General features: G+C 45.7%; 1 protein-coding gene across 1 annotated transcript in view; it reads right to left on the bottom strand.

Annotated features, from left to right (window-relative positions):
- The window catches only part of pde6a (phosphodiesterase 6A, cGMP-specific, rod, alpha), a 104,766-nt gene that overhangs the window by 47,967 nt on the left and 43,726 nt on the right, over window positions 1-13,073 (bottom strand). The window contains exons 4-6 of the mRNA XM_072512141.1: window positions 1,774-1,914; window positions 1,592-1,666; window positions 1,443-1,507 (exon numbers count right to left, since the gene is read on the bottom strand). Of these exons, the coding sequence (XP_072368242.1) occupies window positions 1,443-1,507; window positions 1,592-1,666; window positions 1,774-1,914 (281 nt within the window). The remainder of the gene's footprint in view (window positions 1-1,442; window positions 1,508-1,591; window positions 1,667-1,773; window positions 1,915-13,073) is intronic.

Here is a 13,073-nt window from a genome sequence, read left to right as displayed (position 1 = left end):
TCCAACCATAAAGCACACGAGGCATCAGCACTCTGCCTCTTTCCACTGGTGACAACTGTAGTGACAGTCAGGGTGTACAAATCATTCAACACCTTCTACATGTGGATCAGAGCTAGACTGGTCGAGATAGTTAATGTTAGTTTACTTAGAGTAGTAGAGAGTCAACCCACAGGCAGCTGTGTGCTTCGTTACTCAAGTTCAATAAATCTTATTGAACCAACGCCTACGTTTGGTGTATGCTTGATCATTTAACTGCATCATGTTGCAGTCCGTGTTACCCCCAGGGTGAATAACACGACATGATACCAGGAGTGGCTATTGCTTCTAAATAATTTACCTTCGAAAATTCACTGATGACCAGCAACTGCCTTCCAGCGGCATGGAAAAGATCCAGGCACCACCGGATCTCATGTTCCCAGATGTCGTTCTGCCTTATCCGGACACCTCGCTCCACGAGGCCACCAATCTGGCTGCATGCCAACCTGTCAAGACACCATCATCCCCGCCTTCACCTCTCAGGTGGTCCACAAGAATCCGACAACAGCCCCAACAACTGGACTTCTAAACAATTCCTTTGTATATATACTGTTATGTTTCTGCATGCTAGACACCTTACATGTACATATCCATTCACTCACCAATTGCTGTATATAGTTACTTTTGTAAATATGTCGTATATGCTCTAAGCAGCCAACAAATTTTTTTAAAAAGGAGGGATGTCATAATATGCACCCATGCACATCATGAGGTAAAAGCAGGCAGTGACAGACACCCAGATGAGCCAATCAACATACAGAACAGAACAGGACCAATCACCAGACAGAACACCAGAGGGGGGCATCCAACTATAAAACACACGAGGCATCAGCACTCTGCCTCTCTCCACTGGTGAAAACTATAGTGACAGTCATGGTGTACAAATCATTCAACACCTTCTACACGTGGATCAGAGCTAGACCGGTCTAGATAGTTAGAAAACAAAAAAATAGAAACTGTAACCGATGTAAATAACCAAAAGACAGCTGATGTACATAATGGAAGACAACTGATGTGTATGAATTTTTTAGGTGTATGTTCACGCTCATCTTTGCTCTGTACAATATGAAAGGCACTCATAAAAACATTTTTTTTCAAAAGTTTGAATTCCCATCCTGTAAGTACACTAGTAAACATTCATTGATCTCCCAAAACATCCAGTTGTCATGTGTTGACAGGTGGGCTTGTTCTTCCTGCTTGCTCGGTGGGCACCGGTGTTCCAGAGACTGGTGGAAAACATTAAGCAAGATTCCATTCTAAATATCCAAACAATTACAACATCCCTTCCTCCCAATCCATTTCTTCCCTTCTTTTGTCGATGAGGCAAAATGTGGACCTGTAAAATAAATTGCATTACCTCAGAGGAATGTATCCCTCTCTCAACCTTTTATTGCACATAGACTTACGGGATGACTTTGATTTCCTCTTTTCCATGAAGGATGTAATCAATTATTTTGTAGAAGTTTATCTCCTGCGGATAAAGAAAAAGCATGTAAAAATGAAAACGTCGACACAGAGGCAGTAACATTTGACTGAAAGGAGTCGTAAAGCATACCCTTCCATCTGGTGTCCTTGGACCATCATATGGTGGTACTTCACCCATCTGTACTGGCCAAAGATCAAAAAATTCCTGCAGTAGAAAGAACAAAAACAAAATGGAAAGGAAGTTAGTTGGACATATTTCATGATCAGCGCAATGCTTCTATTTTTAAAGTATGGATGAAGGAAACACAAAACCTTTTCCTTTGTCATGTCCAGGAGTGCAACCGAGTATCTGTCACAGTTCAAAAAGGCGCGGACTGTGTAAAGGGCTTTGTGAAACTGACGTTCAATATCAGTCAGCTCTTCAAATACTTTGCTTGCAGACCATAAAAGGACCTGTGAAATAAATGCATGAAGATTTAATTGTAACTGCAGGAATGTTAACTCATTTCCTGTGATATTCAAGTCTAAACGTTCATCAGGTCTATCTTTTAAGGCATAGGCTAATTATGATTCAAGGAACAGCTATTTTCTGGCAAAGAAATAGTATGCCATTAGCGCTGATCTCCAGCCCTTGCTATTTCTTTACTAAAAACATCAATAATCTGGATTTAAAAATGAAACAGTGTCAAGATGTTATGATGATGCCAAATTGGAGACATTGTAAACTGTGACATAGATCAGGAATGACTGAAGAGGATATACAGTAGTTAGTCCAGCAGGATAGGTGGCAAACTGCAGTTTGTTTTAGTGAAATGTTACATTATATCATAGAATTTGCAGTGCAGAAGGAAGCCATTTAGTCCATCGTGTCTGCACTGGCCCCTGGAAAGCGAACCCTATCTAAGCCCACAACCCCACCCTATCCCCGTAACCCAATCCAACCTTTATGGACACTAAGGGCAATTTAACAAGGCCAATCCACCTAACCTGCACATCTTTGGACTACGCAAAGAAACCGAAGCACCCGGAGGAAACCCACGCAGACACGGGGAGAACTTGCAGACTCCGCACAGACAGTGACCCAAGCTGGGAATCGAACCTGGGACCCTGGAGCTGTGAAGCAACTGTGATAAGCACTGTGCTACTGTGCCCCCCATATATTTTAGATATAGTAATAGAGAAAGAAAGAACACTTTGAATTGAGGAGAGGAACCTTGGCCGACCGATATATGGAGCATCTGAGAGATGCAGCTACTCACCAAGGCTCCTGCGTCAGCACCATCAAGTATCTGCTACCTCTCCCACCTTTCAGGACAAGGGCAGCAGGTGCAGGGAAATGCCTTCACTTCCAAGTTCCTGTTCAGGTCACCCACCATCCTGATTGAGAACAATGGGTGAAATCTAGGGGTTCTGTTTGCCACAGGTGCACATTTTGTTATCGCTGCTAAATCTCACGAGGGGGCTAAAACGGGAACCGTGTCAGAGGGATCTCATTTTGGGATCTTCCTCACCCCCTGCTGGTGGCGTGATCAGATTCATGCCCTTGCTGAATTTGAATACATTTTAATGTAATAAAACGGCTTTATGCTGTACTGTCTGCCCATGATGTATCCTCCCCCCTAGTGGCGTGACGTTGCACTAGCGTGAATCACTGCTGGTTTTCAAAAGTTAGGCACAGCTTTTCTCGCCTTATCCATCACGCTGTGCAATTTGGGGAAAATTCCGCCCAATATCTTTGATTATTGATTGTCTCTGGGTCGAAACCGGGAATTCCCTCTCTAACTGCACTGTGAGTGTACCTATACCAGATGGACTTCAGTGGTTCAAGAAAGTGAGTCATGGCCCCTTTCTTAAGAGCTGTTAAGAATGGACAGCGGCATGGTGATGCAGTGGTTGGCACTGCTGCCTCACGGCGCCAAGGACCCGTGTTCAATCCCAGCCCCAGGTGACTGTCTTTGTGGAGTTTGCACATTCTCCCCGTGTTTGCATGGATATCATCGCCGCAGCCCAAAGATATTGCAGGATAGGTGGATTGGCCACACTAAATTGCCCCTTAATGGGGAAAAAAAGGAATGAATAATAAATGCTGGCCAAGCCACAATGCTCATACCCTATGAATGAATAATAAAAACTGATGGCAGTGCAACTAGATAATGGGTGCAATTCAACGGACAAACGTTTAAGTCCGTTTTGGGGAGCATTTGGCACGTTGTTTTTCAGCGGCTGCACCGCTGAGAATCCCCCCACTATTCAGTAATCTCACCAGCAGGTACAGATTGTTCCCCCATCAGGCCGCCATTTTGAGTGGAAGCCTGATCTCTCCACCCCCCTGAACTTTAAGGCCCCTCTGCTTTCTGCCCCCCAATTCAGCCCCAACCTTGTTGAGGCCTTTGAAACACCCCGTCACCCCCCTCCAATTGGAAAACCTCCCATCACCTCCCCCCCCAATTGGCAAGGCCCCTCCCGTCCCAACCGTTAGCACTGTCACGCCGGCACTTCCAGAGTAGCATTGATAGGGTGCCATGGGATGTCAGGCTGGCTGTGCCAAGATTCCCAGGTGTCAGGGGGAGTGCCAGGCTACCACACTGCCCTGTCCTTGACCACCTTGGGGTCTCTAATGCCCTGCAATGTCTCCCCGAGGTGCCATTGCATCTGGTCCATGTTTGTGCAGCCCAGTGAGGGCGAGATCCAGATTACGCTGGGCGGAGCGAGTTGGGTGACTCGCGATTGGTCCACGCCCGACACGAAGCCCGATTTGGGGCTCTGCCGGGATTTGCCTGGCTCACCTGGCTCCATGTCAGGCGCAATGTGATTGCTGAATCGCGCTCAATGTCGTGAAGAAAGGCATGCAGAATTCTTAGTTTTGTATCTAATGCATGGGTTCCAAAACTGTGGTATACATATTCCTGAGAGTACCCTGGAGAAATAATGTTGGATTATTTTTCTTACCGTAAATTGCGGCATATAGGTTGACCCAACTTTTCAGCTATAACATTCTATACTGTCGTTATTGTCAACCTCAAACTTCCACCCATGTTTCACTTACTGGCATCTTATAAATGGGTGCAAGGGACCAAGCACGTGATGAGCACTGTGTAGCTATGATGTACGGGAGTTTAAGAAATGCCTGCTCTTTTAATTGGATACCAACAACATTTCAAAATAGCGACAACCCACATCCATGTTGGTGGTTCACTTTTATGCTCAGCTTTGTTGTGAATATCTAGTTCATGGATGTTAAAATTGTAGATGTAACTTTTATATCTAGGAAGATTAAAACTGTAAAGGGTAAGCCAACTAAAATGCTGGGCTTTAGAGTTTGCCCGAACTCCAAAAAATTCAAACGTATACCCATGTTTATTTAGCAGCAAAGTCAATTCAGGAGATGAAGCCATAAAACTGCAGGTTGGAAGGGCAGCACGGTGGTGCAGTGGTTAGCACTGCAGTCTCACGGCACCGAGGTCCCAGGTTCAATCCCTGCTCTGGGTCACTCTCCGTGTGGAGTTTGCACATTCTCCCCAAGTTTGCTTGGGTTTCGCCCCCACAACCCAAAGATGTGCATGGTAGGTGGATTGGCCACGCTAAATTGCCCCTTAATTGGAAAAAATGAATTGGGTACACAAAATTTAAAAACAAAAGAAGAAAAAAAAACTGCAGGTGGGCTCAGTTAGCTGGAGAAATTGTTAAAAAGAGATAGGTGGCTTAGAGGTCAGTTAGAAGATAGATAGGAACAGGCTACGTCATCATGGAGATGGGTGGAGAAAAAGACGATTGCTTCCCGTACCAGCCTCCCCGAACACGGTAGCATTGTGGACAGCACAATTGTTTCACAGCTCCAGGGTCCCAGGTTCGGTTCCAGCTTGGGTCACTGTCTGTGTGGAGTCTGCACATCCTCCCCGTGTGTGCGTGGGTTTCCTCCGGGTGCTCCGGTTTCCTCCCACAGTCCAAAGATGTGCAGGTTAGGTGGATTGGCCATGATAAATTGCCCTTAGAGTCCAAATTGCCCTTAGTGTTGGGTGAGATTACTGGGTTATGGGGATAGAATGGAGGTGTTGGCCTTGGGTAGGATGCTATTTCCAAGAGCCGGTGCAGACTCGATGGGCCGAATGGCCTCCTTCTGCACTGTAAATTCTATGATAATCTATGATAAACAGGCGCCGGAATGTGGCGACTAGGGGCTTTTCACAGTAACTTCATTTGAAGCCTACTTGTGACAATAAGCGTTCATTTCATTTCAGTTCATCTATGTGTTAACTGGGAGAGGGAATTAGTTGCAGTTTGAAACTTGTGTGCTTTATATCTCACTGGGAAGCCTCAGAGCTGTTCTGCACAGTTAGGGTTTATGAGTAATCCTGCGAAGCTGAGAAGGCAGTAGTGGAAGGTCACTGTTGTGTGCTGGAGAGCGTTATCATTCAGAAGAATCTTTGGGAGCTATTTTAAGTTTGGTGGAACTGGGAGACTGGAGTTTGGAGACACATAGGGGCAATGCCAGCTTAGTCAAGCTAGCAGTCTGTAAAATAGTTGAATATGTGCTGGTAATTAGAGGTGGGAATGTAACTTTATGAATTATGTGGAATGTAGTTGCAGGAGAGGAGATTGAGCCATCAGATGGTAAGCAGTCATTGAGGAAGTCTGACTTAGAGTGGCTTTTGAGTCTAGATCTTCAAAAATTGGAGAGTTGAAATCTCTCATAAGGGAGATAGTTTTAATGAGATTGTGTAACTGACTGATACTTGGATTGATGCTGAGAAATCCATGGGATCTTTCTTGGTCACATCTACCACTTAATCTGCCGTGCGGTTTAATCGAACGTGGTTTGCTTGTTAACTCAGATTTATCGCATGTTAACTCTGAACATTAAGAGTGGAAAATAGGCATTGTAGATGTTTTGACAAAGGGCCATCTGGACTTGAAATGTTAGCTCTTTTCCCTCCTTAGAGATGCTGTGAGATCTGGTACGATTTTCCAGCATTTTCTCTTTTCGTTTCAGATTCCAGCATCCACAGTAATTTGCTTTTGTATTATTTTATTGTGGATGTTTTACTTTTTCTGATTGTATAGTAAAGTTATATTGTTTAAAACTGTGGAATCTTGTGGATATATTTTCTCAGTATTTCAAACTTCATCTACTTTTAACAAAAGGTAACTCATTCCTAACCAGATTGTAACAATGTACAAATTGATTCCGGCTTTTGGAGGGATTGTTTGAGGCTTCACAAGTTAATTTAAATGCCAACATCTATGGTAATTATTTTGTTTATTTATTTAATTGGTAATGATAAGAAGAAAGAAAAAAGGCAAAATTGTAAGGCAGCATAAAGAAAGACCAGCATCAATTCGGGACAAACGACTGAAAAATGTTTAACAGGCAAAATTAAAGGTACTCTATCTGAATGCACACTTCAATTTTCGAGAACCGTTTGTTGAGCAACCAACTAGGGAATGGGTTATTTTACATAGTATTGTGCAATGAGAAAGTGATAATTAATGAAATGAAATGAAAATTGAAAATCGCTTATTGTCATAAGTAGGCTTCAAATGAAGTTACTGTGAAAAGCCCCTAGTCGCCACATTCCGGCGCCTGTTCGGGGAGGCTGGTACGGGAATTGAACCGTGCTGCTGGCCTGCCTTGGTCTGCTTTCAAAGCCAGAGATTTAGCCCTGTGCTAAACAGCCCCTAAGGAACCCCCTACCGAACAGCAACCATAATATGATAGAATTTTACATTCAGTTGGAAAATGATGTAATTCAGGGCATCATGGTAGCCTCGTGGTTTGCACAGTTGCTTCACAGCTCCAGGGTCCCAGGTTTGATTCCCGGCTGGGTCACTGTCTGTGTGGAGTCTGCACGTTCTCCCCATGTATGTGTGGGTTTCCTCCAGGTGCTCTGGTTTCCTCCCACAGTCCAAAGATGTGCAGGTTAGTTGGATTGGCCATGCTAAATTACCCTTAGTGTCCAGAAAAGTTAATTGGGGTAACTGGGTTAAGGGAATGGGGTGGAGGAGGTGTGTGCTTGAGTGGGGTGCTCTTTCCAAGGGCCGACTCGATGGGTCGGATGGCCTCCTTCTGCTCTGTAAATTCTGTGAATCCGAAAATTGAATCTAAATAAAGAAAAATAAGACTGTATGCGGGGCAAGTTGGCTGAGGTAGATTGGGAAGCCAACTTAAACGGTATGATGGTAGACACACAATCGCTGGCATTTAAAGAAACAATACATGGTTTACAACAAATATACATTTCTTTGAGACACAAAAGCCCAACAAGAAAAGTGATTCAACCATGGTTAACAAGAGAAGTTAAAGATTTTACTGGATGAAAGGGAGAGGCTTAAAAAGTTGCCAAAAAGAAGTAGTACACCTGAAGTTGAGAAGCTTTTTAGAGTTCAGCAAAGGAAGACCAGGAAACTGACAAAGAAAGAGAAAATAGAATATGAGGGTAAACTGTGAAGGTCCTTCCTTTATTTCCCCTTTCTTTATGTTTGCTGTTATCAATTTTGATCCATGGATGCTTGATGGGCATGTATCTTTAAGTCAAGCAGTGGCGAGAATGAGGAATTTGAAAAGTTGCAACATAGTTTATGGTGCTCCTAGCTTTGGCCAGCAAGACCCAGGCTTTTCGGCACCTGAGAGATGGGGAGGCACTCGGTTCGATTGATTAGCTGGTGGCCAATGAATTGGCCAAAAGGCCGTATCTGCCCGGTAACAATTGGTGATTGGGTCATGCTCGATTGGAATGATTTTCAGAGACCTAAGGAGCTCAGTTTTGACTCCTGGACACTCAGGGGAAGGTCGCTCTGTCTGTCTGCCTCTCTCTCATTACACCCCTCTCCTCTCCTCTATGTTTGTCTGTCATGTGTGATTGCATGTATATTTGTATATATATATATATATAGAAAAGATTTGTAAAGATGTGGGCAGAGACAATTGGGAATAAGGTAATGGCAGAAAAACAAAACCCTCCCAGAAATACTTGAGAACCAAGGGATTAGCGGTGACAAGGAGCTGAAATAAATTGGCGTTAGTTAAAAAGCAATACTGGAGAAATCAACAGGATTGAAAGCTGATAAATCCTCTGAGCCTGATGATCTATTTCCCAGGACATTGAAAGAGGTGGCCATAGAGATAATGGATGCACTGGTGGTCATCTTCCAGAATTCTCTAGATTCTAGAATGGTTATGCAGATTGGAAGGTAGAAAATGTAAACTCATTCTTTAAGAATGCTTCAGAAAGGAGGGAGAGAACAAAAGGGGAATTACAGATCTGTTAGTCTGGCATCAATAGTAGGGAAAATCTTGTTATAAAGTATATGATAGCTGAACATTTAGAAAATAACGGGAGGATTAGACAGAGTAAACATGGATTTATAAAAGGGAAAGAGACAAATCTGTTGGAGTTTTTGGAAGTTGCAATCAGCAGAATAGATAAGGAGGAAATCAGTAGATGGAGTGTATATGGATTTTCAGAAGGCTTTTGATAAGGTCCCATGCAAAAGATTAGTAAACAAAATTAAAACGCATGGAATTGGGGGTAATACCATGGCAAGGATTGAGAATTTGTTCACAGACAGAAAAGTAAGAATAAACTGGTCATTCGCAAGTTGGCGAGTTGTGATCAGTGGGGCATCTCAAGGATCAATGGTTGGGCACAATCTATATTAGTGATTTGGAAGTGGGAATTAAAATGTAATATTTCCAAGTTTGCAGATGACACATAGGACTGTGAGTTACAAAGAGGATGCAAGGAGGCTGCAAAGGGACTTAGGCAGCCTAAATGTGTGGGCAAGAACATGTAAAAAATGTGAAGTTATCCACTATGCTGGGGAAAACAGAAATGCAGCATAGTTTTTAAGTGGTGAGAGATTGGAAAGTGTTGATGTCCAAAGAGGCCAGGGTGTCCTAATGTGTCATTGAATGTTAGCATGCTGATGCAGCAAACAGTTAGGAGGGAAAATGCTATGTTAACCTTCATCACAAGGAATTTGAGTACAGGAGTAAAGATGTCTGGTTGCAATTGTATCGAGTGGTGGTGAGACCACAACTGGAGTATTGCATAAAGTTTAGGTCTCCTTACCCAAGGAAGAATATACTTGCTAGAGATGGAGCGCAAAAGAGAGATGGGGGTAGTGAGGGAAAATAGTGTTGAGGTAGAAGATCAGCCATAGTCTAATTGGATGGCGGAATAAGCTGGGGGGAGGGGGTGCTGAATGGTTTACTCTTGATCTTATTTCCTATGTTCCTATGTTTGTTTATAGCATTTTTGCTACAGGCTACTGTATGAAGCTTTAAAACTCTGTTGGGGATATGTTATGTAAAGTAGGTAAAGTAACTGATTTGCTTCAAGATGTACCAATGAGAACACTTACACAGAGACAATGATTAAGATACCCCTCATCGCCAATCGCCATAGAGTATAGTGTGCTTTCAGTTGTCCAGCAATTGTCTAGCCTAACTGAGATCAATTTATAATTCAATCTATCTCATCTACCGTTCCAAAAATCCCGTGCCTAAGCTCGAACAAATAACATCACTGGTTACATTAACGGCACATGGTACTACTAAGTTGTACAATTGTACTTTAGTTTGTACATTTCCTACAATAAAGGAGCTAAACTATTAAAAGCTGCTCCTGACAGTGTCTGCAGGCAGTTGGTCGATTTGGAAGCATCTAAGCAATAAGTAACATTTGCTAAACTCTGATCTGCAGCATAGGATTCAAAGCAAAGAGATCATTTAAATTTCTACAGAAGTTTCTGTGGCACGATCAATGACCATTAAAGCGGGACTTCCGGGTGCGGCGATGACCAGCTGAGTCGCACGTTTCGGCAGCTCCCGGTGAAACGGACTTTTGGGCTCTTGATAGGAGCCCCAACGGCAATTTTAACGGCTAAAAACACCGTGCGGTAAACCAGAAGGGAATTCCCCCTGGACACGGATGGAAAAAGGAGAGGAAAGTGGCCGGATTGCAGCGGATCCTTTGGAACAGCGGCAAGGAAGGCAAGCAAAAACCAAGATGGCGTCGGAAGGTGGCAGTTTCACATGGGGCCCTGAACAACAAGAGTTCTTGAAATGCTGCGTGGAAGAGATAAAAAAGGAAATGAAGAAAGAGCTGTTGGCCCCGATACTACAGGCGATTGAAGGGCTAAAGGAGGAACAAAAGACCCAGGAGCGGGAGCTTCGGGTCGTGAAGGCGAAGGCAGCCGAGAATGAGGACGATATACAGGGCCTGGTGGTGAAGACGGAGATACAGGAGGCACATCAGAAACGATGTGTGGAGAGGTTGGAGGCACTGGAAAACAACGCAAGGAGGAACAACCTGAGGATTCTTGGTCTTCCTGAAGGTGTGGAGGGTGCGGACGTCGGGGCATATGTGAGCACGATGCTGCACTCGTTAATGGGAGCGGAGGCCCCGGCGGGTCCGTTGGAGGTGGAGGGAGCATACCGAGTTATGGCGCGAGGACCGAGAGCAGGAGAAACTCCCAGAGCCATAGTGGTGAGATTCCTCCGTTTTAAGGATAGAGAAATGGTCCTTAGATGGGCGAAGAAAACTCGGAGCAGTAAATGGGAGAACGCGGTGATCCGCGTTTATCAAGACTGGAGTGCGGAGGTGGCGAGAAGGAGGGCGAGCTTTAATCGGGCCAAGGCGGTGCTTCATAAAAGGAAGATAAAATTTGGAATGCTGCAACCGGCAAGACTGTGGGTCACATATCAAGGGAGGCACCACTACTTTGAGACGGCGGATGAAGCGTGGACTTTTATTGTAGAAGAAAAACTGGAATGAGTGGATTATTAAAAAGAACGTTTGGACAAAGTGGTGGGGCGAATGGGGGGGGCGAAGAGGGGTTTTATGTTCTAATCCTGCGGTGTGGTAACTTTTCTCTCTCCCACAGGGGGTGATGGGGGGAGGTGGGGAGGGAGAGGAGATGGGGCGTTGGCCATGGGGGGCGGGGCCAAGGGAGAAGCGCGGGCTTGGCTCCCGCGCTATGATAATTATGGCGGGAATAGAGAAGCAGGAAGGAGGGGGCGTCGCACGGTGCGAGCCGTGGTCACGGGGGGAAGCCGAGGTCAGCCAGAGTTTGCTGACTTCTGGGAGCAACATGGGGGGAGTAATTACGCTAGCGGGGGGTCTAGCGGGGGGGGGTGGGAGGGGGGAATTACTGGGTTGCTGCTGCTGGGGAAAGGGGGGAGCGGGTACGGGAGAGGATGGGCGGGGGGGCACCGCCTGGGGGAGATACAGCTGCGTGGGAACTGGGTGAGAAGCTGGAAAAAGATGATGGCTAATCGGCAAGGGGGGGGGGTGGGGGGGTGGGAAGCCCCCCAACTCGGCTGATCACGTGGAACGTGAGAGGGCTCAACGGGCCGATAAAGAGGGCACGGGTACTCGCACACCTTAAGAAACTTAAAGCCGATGTGGTTATGTTACAGGAAACGCACCTGAAACTGATAGACCAGGTTAGGCTGCGCAAAGGATGGGTGGGGCAGGTGTTCCATTCGGGGCTAGATGCGAAAAACAGGGGGGTGGCTATATTAGTGGGGAAGCGGGTAATGTTCGAGGCAAAGACTATAGTGGCGGATAACGGGGGCAGATACGTGATGGTGAGTGGCAAACTACAGGGAGAGACGGTGGTTTTGGTAAACGTGTATGCCCCGAACTGGGATGATGCCAATTTTATGAGGCGGATGCTAGGACGCATTCCGGACCTGGAGACGGGAAAGCTGATAATGGGGGGAGACTTTAACACGGTGTTGGAACCAGGGCTGGATAGGTCGAAGTCCAGGACTGGAAGGAGGCCGGCAGCAGCCAAGGTGCTTAAAGATTTTATGGAGCAGATGGGAGGTGTGGACCCGTGGAGATTCAGTAGACCTAGGAGTAAGGAGTTCTCGTTTTTCTCCTATGTCCATAAAGTCTATTCGCGCATAGACTTTTTCGTGCTGGGTAGGGCATTGATCCCGAAGGTGAGGGGAACGGAGTATACGGCTATAGCCATTTCGGATCACGCCCCGCACTGGGTGGACTTGGAGATAGGGGAGGAAACAGGAGGGCGCCCACCCTGGAGAATGGACATGGGACTAATGGCGGATGAGGGGGTGTGTTTAAGGGTGAGGGGATGTATTGAAAAGTACTTGGAACTCAATGACAATGGGGAGGTCCAGGTGGGAGTGGTCTGGGAGGCGTTGAAGGCGGTGGTTAGGGGGGAGCTGATATCAATAAGGGCACATAAAGGGAAGCAGGAGAGTAAGGAACGGGAGCGGTTGCTGCAAGAACTTTTGAGGGTGGACAGACAATATGCGGAAGCACCGGAGGAGGGATTGTACAGGGAAAGGCAAAGGCTGCATGTGGAATTTGACTTGCTGACTACAGGCACTGCAGAGGCACAATGGAGGAAGGCACAGGGTGTACAGTATGAATATGGGGAGAAGGCGAGCAGGTTGCTGGCACACCAATTGAGGAAAAGGGGAGCAGCGAGGGAAATAGGGGGAGTGAGGGACGAGGAAGGAGAGATGGAGCGGGGAGCGGAGAGAGTGAATGAAGTGTTCAAGACATTTTATAAAAAATTATATGAAGCTCAACCCCCGGATGGGAGGGAGAGAATGATGGACTTTTTGGATCGGCTGG

Source organism: Scyliorhinus torazame, chromosome 7, assembly GCF_047496885.1.
Source record: "Scyliorhinus torazame isolate Kashiwa2021f chromosome 7, sScyTor2.1, whole genome shotgun sequence".
Lineage (NCBI taxonomy): Eukaryota > Metazoa > Chordata > Chondrichthyes > Carcharhiniformes > Scyliorhinidae > Scyliorhinus > Scyliorhinus torazame.
The sequence above is the reverse complement of the archived record's forward strand: the minus strand, read 5'-3'. Positions and strand labels throughout refer to the sequence as shown.